This window comes from Nannobrachium achirus, assembly GCF_963921795.1.
Source record: "Nannobrachium achirus genome assembly, chromosome: 23".
NCBI lineage: Eukaryota > Metazoa > Chordata > Actinopteri > Myctophiformes > Myctophidae > Nannobrachium > Nannobrachium achirus.
In genome coordinates, this window is record NC_137830.1 from 48,133,838 (window position 1) to 48,150,451 (window position 16,614).

Here is a 16,614-nt window from a genome sequence, read left to right on the forward strand (position 1 = left end):
TATTGCAATTTGTTTTAGGTTTTTTCATATAACGACTGGACTACTAGTCTCATGTAGCCAGATGTGTACGAGATCCCTGTCTACCAATGTACATCTAAATTCAATGTAAGGGCTTGAACTGGGTGGAAACAATTAACAGATATATATATATTTTTTAAATCAGCATTGAAGAACCAATGCAAAGACTTGAGGGAGGTCCTTCGTATTGGGATGGTATCATGGTATCGTTTTACAAAGGGCCGTAGCTTTGCAAGCGGCTGTTTTTAACCTCTCCATCAAATATAAAGATGTTGCCAGATATATTGGATGGTGGAGATCTCCAATAGAACTATGTCTGTTTCTGTCTATGTGCCTGCAGTGGTGGATAAAGTACTCACATTCTTTACTTAAGTAAAAGTATCAATACCGCAATCTCGAAATATTCTATTATATACAGGTAAAAGTCTGGTATTAAACATTTGCTTGAGTAAAAGTACAAAAGTAACGTAGCACGTACTCATTACTCAGAAAGAAGTTTTCAAATGTAATCTTTTGAAAATAGCAGATCTGCTATATACAAATGGCCGAAATGTATATAGGATTGAAATGTTTTGTAATAATAATCAGAATCTACAAAGTAACTAACTTAAATGTTCAAATAATTGAAGTGGAGTAAAATTATAATTATGCCTCAAGAGACGCAGTGGATTAGAAATAAAAGTAAACATTGGAAATACTCTATTAAAGTAAAACTACCTCAAAATTGTACTTAAAGGTATATTCAGTGATTGAATTTAATTCAAATAAAAATATAATTGGTACATTTTCCATTCATTCTCCTCATTAGAATGTGTGCTGACCATATAAGGACTTCCACCATGGCCCGTGTTACGAGCATAGCTATTTTCGGTTTTCAGAGGTGGCCAGCCAGTCCTTGGCCAATCAGGGTAGAGTATGGCTGTAGTTATGTTGTGATGTTTAGTTAATGGTCAAAATAAAAGTTTTGAGAACCACAGTCGCTCTGAATTAAGAACGTCTGCTAAATGCCTTAGATTGTAAACTACTGAACTCATAAAATGCCAGTCTCGTAGTAAATCAGTATCATACATATCCTGAATCTGGAGACGTAGGCCTACCGATATTCAGTGATTGGGTCAAATTATCAAAACGAGAACATTATAATGGTGTAAAAAATCTATAAAACAATCTATAAAACATTTCCACGCTGTAAGGTCAGTAAGGGACAAGAAGATGACCCCCGGCCACTTTCATTATCACTGAATACACCTTTAAGTACAGTACTTAGTAAATAAATATAGTTACTTTACACCACTGTGTGTCTGTCTGTCTTTCAGTTTCTTTCTCTTTGGATGAAGAGTTGGTCCCTCCTCTTCCTCCTGCTACTGGTATCAAACTGGGAAGATTCCAGGTAATCTTTCATTTATCGTCCAACGGCGTGTGAAGATAAGATAATGAAGTCATGTACAGGGTTCCCACGGTCATGAAAGTCCTGGAAATATATAGAGAAAGATATTAGAAAAATATTTTTCCAGTACTTGAAAAGTTTTGGAATTGATCAGTCCTGGAAAAAATAGCTATGCATTGTCTTTGGTTATTGATTTTGTTAATACCTCTGGAATGACAAATTAAACATTTGCCAAATTTTCAAATATTTGAGGCAGAAATTGTGAAAATAGCAGATCTACATGCTCACAACGCCTCGCAACGCGAGGCGTTGTGAGCGTGTAGATCTGCTATTTTCACAATAGAACAGTGTTATACAAAATTCCTCAACTCTTAGTGCTCGTCAGGGTGGGGGGTCCCCAGTTAAATTATGATTATTTCAGGGGTCACAGTCTGAAAAGGTTGAGAACCACTGCCATACAGTACCTGTCTTTGGGCATTGCGCATAGGAGTAAGCGACCTGTTATTGAGCCGAATTATTGTTATATAGTCCTGGAAATTGGGTTAAATATTCTGGAAAAGTTTTGGAAAAGTTTTGGAAATTAATTGGTAAAAATGTGTGGGAACCCTGTATGTCGTGCAAGAAACTCTCCTGATCTGGAACATCAGCCATGGTGTTGTGACATAGTCTGAACCAATCACATTAACCGATTTCTCAAACATTTTAAAGTCAAGGACCCCCAAATTGATGTGTTAGGTCACGGACCCCCATCTGAAAATACTCTGTGCCAAGGACCCTCATAATATAAGATATGTGTAAAGAAATGTCAAAAATATAACACTAAATGGGTTATTTTTGAATATAATCATAATAATAATAATAAATTGAATTTATATAGCGCCTTTCAAAAAACCCAAGGCGCTTGACAAAACAGAAACAAAACCCATTATTGTCCAAAAGCCTGAATGAATAAGTGTCTCTTCAGTGCGGACTTAAAAGAGTTCAGTGTTGGCGAATCGCTGTGGGGAGGGAGTTCCAGAGGGTTGGGGCCGCCACACTGAAGGCTCTATCCCCAAGGGTCCGCTTTTTGCTGGGAGTGACGGTGAGGAGCCCCAGGTCAGCAGATCTCAAATTCCGCTCCGGGGAGTAGTCCTTGAGGAGGTCCGACAGGTACTGTGGGGCTCTAGAGGGCATGGAGGGCTTTATAGGTGAGGAGGAGCAGTTTGTAAGTGTTACGGAACTTGACCGGGAGCCAGTGGAGGCGTTTGAGGGTGGGGGTGATGTGCTGCCAGCGTCTGGTACGGGTGAGCACTCTGGCAGCTGAATTCTGAACGTACTACAGTCTGTCCACGATTGTGTTGGGGAGACCAAACAACACACCGTTGCAGTAGTCGAGACGGGAGGAGATGAAAGAGTGGATAAGTGTTTCAGCAACAGAGTCTGTGAGTGATGGGCGGAGTCTGGAGATGCTTTTCAGGTGGAAGAAGGCGGATCTGGTAACGGATTTGATGTGGGATTGATAGGAGAGGGTAGACACCCAGGTTGCGAACCTCGGTGGATATATAAGTAAGTAGTATAAGGAATATAAGTAAAACATTGGGTTTTAAGTGTTTTAGCTTATCCCGTGGGGGTCCCTGGACCCCACTTTGAGAACCACTGATCTACATCCCTCAGCGGTGGCTGACTATCAGATTTGACCTTCGCATTGCATTGCATTTGCATTGACCTTTCAAAACTCAATTATAGCCCGTCTAGCAGTGGTGAGAACTGATCAAAATGGAGGAGAAACTGAGTTCCTGGAAATAAAATGATGCAATGTCAGCGGCCCTATTTTGAAAGTAATATATACCGTTTTTTTTTTGTTTGTTTTTTTGTTTTGTTTTTACAACGTTGCAGTTACGTTGCATATCCCTTTTGAGCCCATGGGTGGTCTCAAAATATGCGTTTGATCGGGGTACGATAATCCATTGGGGAGATGCACACTGCGGAGTAGAAGCTATCTCAGTGACATTATGCCATTGGAATGTATTGGTGTCAAGTTTCCCCTGGCCCTTGTAGACTCCTTTTCCTTTTTTTTTTTTTGCGTAGCACGTGGTGTCCCACAGAACTACTCGCGTCATATTATGTCATTGGTGCTCTGGGCAAAAGGAGTGAATTTTGTCCTATTACGCCTTTGGCAATCAATTAGTTAAATCAAGAACATTAATAAACATATTCATATTTCAGAACGCTTGCTTTCCAGGAAGAGAAAGGCTGTAGTTTATATTATAGCTTGTAATCCCCATCAATGCTGTCTTTGGTAGAAAGCTTTCTGAACAGAAATGGTACTGCCTTTAATTGCGACCGTAAGGTCGCAGTTTAGTATCAAAACCTCCACCGGCCGTCCGTCCCTGAGTCACACGTCACACGTCACACCTTTGCCCTGCTCATATCTCCGCATCAGTATGACATCACACTGCTGACATCAGTATGACATCACACCGTACACAAATGACCCCTATATAAGACCGGCATTGTCTGTCGTACATTTCGGTCAATTCCAGTGGGGATGCCATTGAAAAGTTAATCTAGTTGTACAAAGTAATCAAAGAATGGGTTGACTGGTAGGCTGGTTGACTGCTTTATCTGTGGAGAGTGTATGTCACTGAGAGTCCTTTTATAGCGATTGAAATCATGATGAGGTCACGATGAGTCATCTATGCCCAAATATAGATTTCTAGGTCAGATGGCCCATGGAGTTTGTGATGTCAAACCTAGCAACCCAATATAAACAAACCTGATGTCAGACCTGAAGTATCCTTTTATACCCATATATGGAGATACAGAGATCTCCATATATGGGCATATTAGAAAGCCCATATATGGGCATATACGGATGACATCAGGGATATCCATATATGGGCATAAAAGGGACAAGGGCTTACAGTTAAGAGATCTCCATATATGGGCATATCAGAAAGCCCATATATGTTCATATACTGATGACATCAGGAATATCCATATATGGGCATAAAAGGGACAAGGACTTACAGTTAAGAGATCTCCATCTATGGGCATAAAGGGACAAGGACTGTTACAGTAGATATAGAGATGTCCATATATGGGCATACATGAACAAGGACTGACAAACACTGAGATCTCCATATAACCTATGGGAATATAAGGGACGAGGACAATGCGTAGCATTGTGAGCTTGTAGATCTATTTTCTAAATATTGTTGTACATTAAAAACTTGAAATGGGTCGTTCTGCATAGTACTTGGGATTTGTTGATGTAAATGTTCACATAGAGTGTAATAATTGGTAAAACAAACTTTTGGCCTATTTGTGGAGATAAGCGACCAACGGTCGCTTATCTCCCGATTAGGGAGTCTTACTGGTTATATGAAGACTAGAAGCTTCGGCGGCCGAGCGTCTAGTCGGCGACCTGGCCAACTCGGGAACAATGTTAATAGGGAATGAATGCCCCGCCCTTTAATGCAAACCCCATTATACCTGTTGTTGCGACCGTTAGGTCGCAGTTTAGTTGCGACCGTCAGGTCGCAGTTTAGTATCAAAACCTCCACCGGCCGTCCGTCGGTCGGTCGGTCGGTCACACGTCACACGTCACACCTTTGCCCTGCTCATATCTCCGCATCAGTATGACATCACACTGCTGACATCAGTATGACATCACACCGTACACAAATGACCCTTATATAAGACCGGCATTATCTACCGACAGATTAGTAACAATATGTCAAAATCGTCTAGGAAGGATGGTGTGAGTCATGCTGGCAGTGATGACCTGCCTCGGACCCTGCTTGCATCTAATCTGTCGGTAGATAATGCCGGTCTTATATAAGGGTCATTTGTGTACGGTGTGATGTCATACTGATGTCAGCAGTGTGATGTCATACTGATGTCAGCAGCTATGTCTCTATATATGGAGTTATATGTTGTTCGTGTCCAAATATGGGGCTTGTGAGGTCAGACTTAGTGAGATTCGTCGGTTATCTCCATATATGGAGGGATGTGTTGGTTATCTCCATATCTGGAGATTCAACCTTCAACGATTTTGACATCTTGTTACTAATCTGTCGGTAGATAATGCCGGTCTTATATAAGGGTCATTTGTGTACGGTGTGATGTCATACTGATGTCAGCAGTGTGATGTCATACTGATGTCAGCAGCTATGTCTCTATATATGGAGTTATATGTTGTTCGTGTCCAAATATGGGGCTTGTGAGGTCAGACTTAGTGAGATTTGTTGGTTATCTCCATATATGGAGGGATGTGTTGGTTATCTCCATATCTGGAGATTCAACCTTCAACGATTGATGTAAATGTTCACATAGAGTGTAATAATTGGTAAAACAAACTTTTGGCCTATTTGTGGAGATAAACGGTCGCTTATCTCCCGATTAGGGAGTCTTACTGGTATCAAAACCTCTACCGGCCACCGTCCGTCGGTCGGTCACACGTCACACCTTTGCCCTGCTCATATCTCCGCATCAGTATGACATCACACTGCTGACATCAGTATGACATCACACATCCAACCATCTTAAGATACTCAGCTAGTGGGGAATGCTCTCTTCCCTGGTGAGAATTGCCCCTTTATATAGGGCTCGTTTGTGTATTGTATGACATCACGCCACATCATCAGCTGTGGACTCTGCGATGTCATCGTATCTCCATATATGGCCATCTCCGTATATGGAGATATAAGTCGTCCATGCCCAAGTATGGGCTGGTGAGGTCAGACTTTGTGTGATGCGTAGGTTATCTCCATATATGGAGATTCAACATTCCAGGTATAACTATGGCTGCCCGTATGACGTGAGAGGTGGAGGTTGTGATATTTGTGGAGATAAGCGACCAACGGTCGCTTATCTCCCGATTAGGGAGTTGGTCGCTTATCTCCCGATTAGGGAGTCTTACTGGTCATAGGATCCGTTTTGACCATCTGTTTGCGTGTGTCCATTTATGCCCATATATTGAGATATCTGTCTGTCTTTGAATAAATATTTGCTCTCTCTTTCTCGCTCTCTCTCTCTCTCCATCGATCAGGTGTCCTTGGCAGCAGAAGTGTGTCCAGTCCAGCGTCCGTCCTGCACAGAATCCTCCTCTACCTCATCTTCATCATCGTCCTCCTCGTCTGCTCCTTCCAGTCCAGACAACACTCTGCACAGGACGTCCTCCTCTCCTCTGCGAGGACTGCCCAGGACGACGTCCTCTCCTCTGCGAGGACCGCCCAGGACGTCCTCGCCTCCTCTGAGAGGAAGTGATGTGGTGGACGGGCCTCCCGCTCGGCCGCCCTGCCCCCCCCAACACACCGTCATCGGACGCTTCCAGGTACGCCTTAACACAATGGGAGCCAAGGTTTCTAACATTTCTAGCTGTTGCTGGTGCCGCCGTTCACTTACGCTTTATTTTGAAGAGCCTCGGAAGCTTCGCGCGTGTGCACGTGAGTGTCCGCTGACGATTGAGGAAGATAATCCATTTGTTTACAAGCGCTCGCGATCAGATCAAACAATCAGATCTCTTAGTCAGGTCCACTATGTATTTTTGTTGGATTTTTTTGGAGATTAGTAAAACTATACATTTCTGGAATCTTCAGACCATGGGGAATCCAAAAATCTTTGTTTGCATTTGCACAGACACCTGCAAAGCCGCCATTTTGGACGTTCAAAATGGCCGACATAAAATACATAATTTGTGCTATCTTGGCTTCTAGACAACCTAGAAACTTAATTAAACATGCCAATCCTATGTTTTCTGGGTCAAGGAATCGACTGAGTAAATGATGGGTGTAAAATATTACGGACCCCCACCCCCTTTCTTGGGGTTATCTATTTTGGGACCTCCCAGAACAGTACGCTAGCCAGTTAATGTCTTTTTCATAATATTAGAGTTGATTCATTATACTTTTAAAGCAGCCAGAATAACTGTTCTGACTTTTGGTTGGGGTCTTTCCTCACCTGGGACCCCCTAGACAGACCCATGAGCCTATCACAGTAATCGCTCTGCTCCTGCTCCAGAACAATGTTAAATTAGATCATAATTGAAGCATAAAAGTTGTTGTAGCTGGGCTCTATGAGTAAGCAAAATACCAGAGGTCTTCCTCAGGGGGTCCGGGACCCTTGGGGGGTCCTCATAGTTACTACAGGGGGCCCACCAAATCTTAATGGGAAAGGATTTTCTTTTTTATGTATGTTTTTATGTATCCTGGGTTTATGTATTGTACTTCGATGATTTATTAGTATTCTCAGTATTATTTATAACATTTTTGTGTTAGACAGTTATGGTTGACAGGTGTTACTGCAGGGATTAAGGTATTGCAACTTCTCACTTTGGGTGTGCAGACTAACGTGTCCATTTATTGCACTGCGCTCACACTGACAAAGCATGCACACACACACACACACACACACACACACACACACACACACACACACACACACACACACACACGTCTCACACACACACACACCTTTGTTAATCGTCACCCCAAAACCCTCACCCTATCCTCTTAAAGAGCTCATGGTCAATTATGCCCAAAGAGATTCACTAAAATACTGTACATGTCCTCTCTAATTTGCAAGACATATGTGTTGACAGTCTCCACCATAGCATTTGCAGGGAGGAGTGCAACCTGCTTTGCAGCCAAATGTGATGGGCTCAAGTACTGCCTTTGGAGCAGGGAGGGCAAGACACCTGACTGGAACATTCCCTCCACTCTCTAAATGCCATCTATTTTCTTCGATTGATCGAAGCTTGGGGCAATTTGTCAGGTATGACAAAGTAGGCATCATAATACGATACCTTCATCAAGGGACAGGATTTTGTGGAAGTGCACACACATATTCAAGCAAGTTCAAGTTATTGGATGTCACAAATGTCAAGGGTTCCTTGGCCTACATGATATTTCTGGTGCTGGCTGGGGAAGAGAATTTTGTTGGAATCTCCAAAAAGATATGGGTCAATGCCTACTTGAAGCCTGGTGATGATGACCAAGTCATTAACCACTTCAAGGACCTTAAAGTGTTCCATTCCTCCTGAGCTTATTATTGGTGAGCTTCCATCAACATTGCAGTCATTGGAGCATTTTGCATGCCATGTTTAGAGTTCAAAAGGTCCAACAACTCTGCGATTACTCAGATGGGAACTATTTCTGTCAAAGAACTGAGGGTGAGATGCTACCTCCAACTCGTGCTGCACTGCTACCACATCCGTGCCAACTATGTCACAATGCAGGATAAATCATACCTGACAAATTGCCCTGAGCTTCCACCAATCGAAGAAAATAGATGGAATTCAGAGAGTGGAGGGTATTTTCCAGTCAGGTGTCTTGCCCTCCCTGCTCCAAAGGCAGTACTTGAGCTCATCAAATATGGCTGCAAGGGACAGTGCAGCTGCTCAAGTAACCTGCCTTTCACTCCATGGTGGAGACTGTGTCAACACTATTAGGTTGGACATTAAAGATGACAATGATGAAGACAATAGATCCTGCATGTCTGAAATGACTGCATTGTAGTGAATCTTTTTGGGCATAATTGACCATGGGCTCTTTAAGAGGATAGGGTGAGGGTTTTGGGGTGACAATAACAAAGAGGTGTCTATGTGTGTGTGTTGTGTTGTCAGTGTGAGTGCAGTGCAATAAATGGACATGTTAGTCTGCACAAGTGAGAAGTTGCAATACTTTCATTATGTTAAATTCTGGGTCTGGCCCTTGCCCTTCCCCTGTTCTACCACACTTTGCTCGCACCCTCCCCTCCTGTGAACCTGATTGTCAATCTGAACTCCTCCCGGCTTCACAGCTGTGAGCTGTTGCCGGATGACTACCTAGTTGTCCTTTTATGGTTCCCCTGGCATCACAGGGATCTCCATATATGGGCATAAAGGGGATTTGGTTCCCTGACATCACAGTGATGTCAGAGCGGGATGCCAGAGTGTGAGAGTCAATCAACAAAAAAGCGTTACCCGTCCAGACAGACAGATAGATACGGTCAAGATGTGACGGTTCTGATAGTAAACTGTGACCTATGTTCGCAAACTGCGACCTATGGCCACAATAAACCCAGGATACATAAAAACATTCAAAGTTTCAGTTTCAAATGTGAAAAAAAAAGATCCCATCAAGATTGGCGGGCCCCCTGTAGTAACTCTGAGGACCCAGCAGTGGTCCCGGAGACCCGGACCCCCTGTGGAAGACCCCTGGTATTTGATACTACTCATTTTTGTTTTCAGAGCCCAGCTACAACAACTTTTATGCTTCAATTATGATCTAATTTAACATTGTTCTGGAGCAGTAGCAGAGCGATTACTGAGACAGACCCCTAGACAGGGGTCTGTCTAGGGGGTCCCAGGTGAGGAAAGACCCCAACCAAAAGCCAGAAAGGTTATTCTGGCTGCTTTAAAAGTCTAATAAATGAACTCGGGATGTTTTAAAACCTACAAAACTCTAATATTATGAAAATCGGACATTAACTGGCTAGCGTACTGTTCTGGGAGGTCCCAAAATAGATAACGCCCAGAAAGGGGGTGGGGGTCCAGAACATTTTACATCCATCATTCATTCATTCGATTCCTTGACCCAGAAAACATAGGATTAGCATGTTTAATTACGTTTCTAGGTTGTCTAGAAGCCAAGATAGCACAAATTGTGTATTTTATGTCGGCCATTTATATACTGATGCGGAGATATGAGCAGGGCAAAGGTGTGACGTGTGACGTGTGACCGACCGACGGACGGACGGCCGGTCACACTACTACTGTTCTGGGAGGTCCCAAAATAGATAACGCCCAGAAAGGGGGTGGGGGTCCAGAACATTTTACATCCATCATTCATTCATTCGATTCCTTGACCCAGAAAACATAGGATTAGCATGTTTAATTACGTTTCTAGGTTGTCTAGAAGCCAAGATAGCACAAATTGTGTATTTTATGTCGGCCATTTTGAACGTCCAAAATGGAGGCTTTGCAGGTGTCTGTGCAAAAATGTATAGTTTTACAAATCTCCAAAAAAATCCAACGAATAAACCTTTATTAACATAGCGGACCTGACTACATCACACAAAGTCTGACCTCACCAGCCCATACTTGGGCATGGACGACTTATATCTCCATATACGGAGATGGCCATATATGGAGATACGATGACATCACAGAGTCCACAGCTGATGATGTGGCGTGATGTCATACAATACACAAACAAGCCCTATATAAAGGGGCAATTCTCACCAGGGAAGAGAGCATTGCCTGGAATGTTGAATCTCCATATATGGAGATAACCTACGCATCACACAAAGTCTGACCTCACCAGCCCATACTTGGGCATGGACGACTTATATCTCCATATACGGAGATGGCCATATATGGCGATACGATGACATCACAGAGTCCACAGCTGATGATGTGGCGTGATGTCATACAATAAACAAACAAGCCCTATATACTGATGCGATACGATGACATCACAGAGTCCACAGCTGATGATGTGGCGTGATGTCATACAATAAACAAACAAGCCCTATATACTGATGCGGAGATATGAGCAGGGCAAAGGTGTGACGTGTGACGTGTGACCGACCGACGGACGGACGGCCGGTCACACTACTACTGTTCTGGGAGGTCCCAAAATAGATAACGCCCAGAAAGGGGGTGGGGGTCCAGAACATTTTACATCCATCATTCATTCATTCGATTCCTTGACCCAGAAAACATAGGATTAGCATGTTTAATTACGTTTCTAGGTTGTCTAGAAGCCAAGATAGCACAAATTGTGTATTTTATGTCGGCCATTTTGAACGTCCAAAATGGAGGCTTTGCAGGTGTCTGTGCAAATGCAAACAAAGATTTTTGGATTCCTCGTGCTCTGAAGATTCCAAAAATGTATAGTTTTACAAATCTCCAAAAAAATCCAACGAATAAACCTTTATTAACATAGCGGACCTGACTATCTGCTTCCCTGACGTTCTTTGCACCTTATTCATAGATAAAGCTGTTTTTATGTTTCAGCATAGAATGGGAGTCTATGCAGCATAGACGTAACCTGGCGTTGCTCATACTAATTCCTCACTGCGTGTCGGATATTAGTCTGGACTCGGGAGCCGAATTTTCATTTCCAAGGGGTGGTTTAAAAAAATGACTACAATCTGTTTGATGTCTGTAATAAGAGTGGAGGGGGGAATGTGTTTGAATACACACAGACTCGCCTGATTGGCTGAATGGTTTTGAACCAGGCCACCACCCACCACGTGCCCCAAGCCTACAGCCCTGATTGGCTCGCCCTTTCTGAGGGCTGGTGGAAAAAGCTTATTTAATGTGAAGGGCCAGACTACACAACACCACCACTACCAACCGGGGGTGGTGTTGTGCAGTCTGGTTTATTAACCAGGCTAGCATAGACGCTCCATTTTGCTTCTGTGCGAGTCACGTTATGACGTATGGACCAGGGTCTTTCACAGGGCACACAACATGCGCGCAGCTGCACGCTGCAAAGTTAACCCTTTGTCTTGTCTCTCAACGAGACAACTGAGTTTTGGCACAGAGACCTCCAGTGGCCTTGCCTCGTTACTGAACGAGTTTGGCCCCATGGGTGTTAATCAACACCATTCTTTTGGGAGGACACCGTTATATGAGAAATTATGAAAATAATAATATAATATTGAATGGAAATGACGAACACATGACAGCTTCTGTCTCAGCTTTCAGGAGATGTAAATCTAGACTCTACAATACATGTAGCATTCAGAGATTGTGGAATAGTTGTCCGGCTACGAAAAACGAATGCTACTATGAAAGCAGAAATACTTCTTGTCCAGATGGAAAACATATCCAGCAGGTATATCAAATCACGGTGTGCATGGTTAAAATATATGAAAAAGAGAGCATCAGGTACGGATAGAAGCACGGATCTTATTCTTACTCTTATTTTTTTGTTTTCTTATAATTTTTATCCCACGATTTTTGTAACCCATTTTTCACCCAGTGCCAATTGCCTAAGCTGTAATCCTGGGTGCTGCTCTCCCTCTGCCAACCTGGGGAGAGCCCCGAACTGAGCTCATGCTTCCTTCAGTGCATGAGGAGTGAGCAGGCCGCTTCTAATCACCTGACAGGGGGGGAGCTTCCCCGGTTGGACGTAGCGCGTGGAAGGAACACGTTATTCCAACCAGTTTCTTTCCCCTCCATCAGGCCAGGGGGAGGTATTATAGAGACCATGCGGAATTACTGCATGCTTTTGTTAGGAGACACGGGGAGAACATGCAAACTCCACACACCCTAGGTGGGGTTGGCAAAAAGGCCCTTTTGCCAACCCCACCTAGGGTGTGGGGGGGGGGGGGGGGGGGGGGGGGGGGGGGGGGGGGGGCGCTGATGGCGTGGAGGAGGGAACACGCCCACAGCGCCCCCCCGACGGGAATCGAACCCAGGACCTTCTAGCTGTGAGGCTACAGCGCTACCGACTGCACCACCGTTGCCCCCTGCTACTTCCAATACTCTTATTTGTTCTTTGTTAAAACCAAGTTCTGTATTCACTCACCTCATTCTTTCGCTCACTCTTTCCTTCCAGGTCATCACCAAGCCGGAGGCCCGCGTCGGCCGCTTCTCTGTTAGCCGAGCGCAGGAGGAGGGGAACGGCGAGGCCGGCCAGGTGCATCCTCCCCAGGTGCACCCTCCCCAGGTCAGGGTTCCCGCGGTCATGACATTCCTGGAAATATTTTGAAATTAGAAAAATATTTTTTCCAGTACTGGAAAAGTTTGGGAATTGGTTATTGATTTTGTTAATACCTCTGAAATGACAAATTAAACATTGGCCAAACTGAGGCAGAAATTGTGAAAATAGCCGATCTACATGCTCACAACGCCTCGCAACGCGAGGCGTTGTGAGCATGTAGATCTGCTATTTTCACAATAGAAACGTGTTCTACAAAATTCCTCAACTCTTAGTGCTCGTCAGGGTGCCGGGGTCCCCAGATAAAACATGATTATTTCGGGGGTCACAGCCTGAAAAGGTTGAGAACCACTGGCATACACTACCTGTCTTTGGGCATTACGCGTAGGAGTAAGCGACTTGTCATTGAGCTGAATTATTGTTATATAGTCCTGGAAATTGGGTTAAATATTCTGGAAAAAGTTATGGAAAAGTTTTGGAAATGAATTGTAAAAAATGTGTGGGAACCCTGCCCAGGTGCATCCTCCTCCCCAGGCTGCTGCTGTTGCTAACGGGGCTGCCGGGGCCGACGGTAAACACATCCCCGCCTCCTACATGAGTCAGAACATCATCACCTCCTCCTGCATGAGCCAGAACAGCATCACCTCCTCCTGCATGAGCCAGAACAACCGCAGCTCCTCCGCCAGCAGCGACGACGACTCCGAGTTTGAGGACGAGGCCTTCAAGATGGAGGTGAACCGCCTCCGAGAAAAGTAGGTTCCTACGGTCGCCTCTCCTCTTGGACTTATTATGCCTTTATTGTCTATTATCCTCACCAGAGCAGTTTCTCTTCTTGGCCGTATTCCACTTTTTGGAGCTGTGTGAAGCACAGGCTCCCTATACGTGGCTGTGTGGGTCTGTGTGTGTGTGTGTCTGTCTGTGTGTCTGTCTGTCTGTGTGTATGTAGCCTGAACTTCCTAAACTTCGGCACGCCACTAGTCCCACAGTTTTGCCACCACACACTCGCGCCATATGTCAAATCGACCGCCTTACTCGGGAACCGTGGGCTATTACTTTTCTAAGAGAAAGGTTCTATAGTTTAATTGATATTAATTTATTAGTGAATTAATTTTCCCCATTGACTTATAATGGGAATCGCAAAAACTCACATTCAATTATTTGTCTCTCGCAAACCATAGGGGCTAGAGTTTCAAGACTTGGAGAGGAGGTTCATAATGATTTCAAGGATTAAATAAAAAATAATTGTGTCATTTGGCCGCATGGTGGCGCCATAACACCCCACTTTACGTTTTGGCCTGTAACTCTTGAACCGTAGGTCGGAAAATTAAAAATATTGTTTCCCTGGATTCCTTGGGTCATGACGCATCTCCCCATATAGGCCACGCCCATTTGCGCCATGATAGATTTTCCGCCATCTTGAATTTTCTCCAAAACACACTTTTTGCTCCTTTTCCTACATATTTTTTTCAAATGTCACAAAAATCGGTACACATGATCCACACACACACACACACACACACACACACACACACACACACACACACACACACACACACACACACACACACACACACACACAGCTCCACTTCACACGGGTGTGATTTTTTTTTTTTTTTTAACTCTTTATTTCTCAATGATTTTCAATTTTTCTAAACAATACAAAACAATAAGACAATAAGCAAGACAGACGAAAAAATATCAAAAATAAGGTACATAAATAAAAAATACAATAAAATAAAATATTTTCATGGGATGCCCGGCACAGTTGTCAGGCAGTTATATTTACAGTATTAGTATATAACATGTAGGATATCATCAACCTTCATAAAGAATTTAGTTGCTTCACCCAAATGTCTTAGCCATTTCTCCCATTTCCTTTCTCCTACCTCCTTTTGGAGTCTCAGAGAGTAGGTAATTTGTTCCATAAGATGCAATTGTTTCAAATGTCAACATATAGGTCTATAATAGTAGGACATTTTTTCTGAAACCAATTCTTAGTTATGGCTTTTTTTACTTGCCACGAGTAGTATCTTGAGTAAATATGAATCGTCCTGACTCAGTTCATCCGGAAATTGTCCAAGATACAAGAACTCATTGAACTGACATTGAAGCCCATTATTTTTGAAACCACGTATTCCACCTCTTTATGGCGTAAAGCTTTGGGGGCGAAGCCTCTGAAACTAGAATATTTAAGTTTTCAGCCGTCTGTTTCATGCTGGGGTTGGTGGGATTCTTGGTTAGATAGATAAAATGAGGAAAGTGGAAAGAAAGAAAAGAAAGCCATTTACCTTGAGAGGGGGTGCGTTGTTGGCTGATTTACCACTGTTTCAGGGTTGTGGCACGAGGTGAAGCCGAGTGCCAAACAACCCTCAGACAGTGGTAAATCAGCCAACAACCCACGACCCTCGAATGGTAAATTGCTTTTCTACCACTTCTACCATATAAATGAAAGAAAACATAGTTGTAACTTGCAATGTTACAACTGCAACACAACAGTGGGCGGGGTCCATAAGCCAACTCAAGGTTGTTGACTGATTTACCACTGTTTTAAGCCAATCAGAATCCAGTATCTGAACATGTGACCACAAAAAGTGGTAGAAGATTAAATACTCTCCTTAACTCCTTCTCAAATCTCTTGTCTTGTCTTGTCTTGTCTTCTCTTCTCACTTCTCCTTTTCTCTTAACTTCTTATCTTTCTATCGTTTTCTTTCTCCTCTAAATGGATGAATGACTGAGGATATTTTCCTCTGTTACTTACCTCAATGGCATGTTATGCCATGTTATGCCTTTCTATCTACCTGTCAATCATTCTGTCAATCATTCTGTCTGTCTGTCCTATGTCAGACACATGCGTGAAATCCAGGCACTGCACAGCAAACAGAGAGAGGAGATCGACGGTCTGTTCACCAAGCTGGGGAAGGTAATTCTGATAATGACTAGAAAGGTCGTTTCAGAGACATTTTAACCCATTCAGGCCTAGAATTATTGAATGCTTTAACTATTGAAAAATAGCAGATATACAAGCTCACAGCCGCGCTGCAAGCTTGTAGATCTGCTATTTTTGAAAAAGTCGTGAAAATGTGTGGAAATCTTTGAATATATGTATTTTTAAAGCAAACGTTTTTAACTCAAATTTTGCTTTTGGGTGGTCCCTGGAATTAAATATTTTGAGATGGGGGCCCGTGGACAAATAAATATCATTTTGGGGGTCCTTCACATGAAAAAGGTTTGAGAACCACCGACATAGTAGTCTCTCAAGAACAGACCAACTGAGCTCCAGTTAAGTGAAAAGGACCTTTTCTTTGACGATTGCTGGCCAGATGGCTGACATAGAAACAGGTTTTTTCAAAAAAACCTTAGAAGGATTCAAAAGACACTTATAGAATCGGGTCAAAATTCTAATTTTCACGATTTTTCAAAAATAGCAGATCTACAAGCTCGCAGCGTGGCACTCGGTGCCGCGCTGTGAGCTTGTATATCTGCTATTTTTCAATAGTTAAAGCATAAAATAATGATACACAATAATGTTCTAAATGGGTTACAGTAAGTGCATGCTGCTCGCTGAGTCTTGTA

General features: G+C 43.3%; 1 protein-coding gene across 1 annotated transcript in view; it reads left to right on the forward strand.

Moving 5' to 3' along the window:
• Positions 1–16,614, forward strand: part of LOC308308949 (serine/threonine-protein kinase WNK1-like) — a 183,644-nt gene that overhangs the window by 140,233 nt on the left and 26,797 nt on the right. The window contains 5 exon segments of the mRNA XM_080754405.1: positions 1,335–1,408; positions 6,438–6,722; positions 12,940–13,050; positions 13,558–13,793; positions 15,886–15,961. Coding sequence (XP_080610531.1) covers positions 1,335–1,408; positions 6,438–6,722; positions 12,940–13,050; positions 13,558–13,793; positions 15,886–15,961 — 782 coding nt within the window.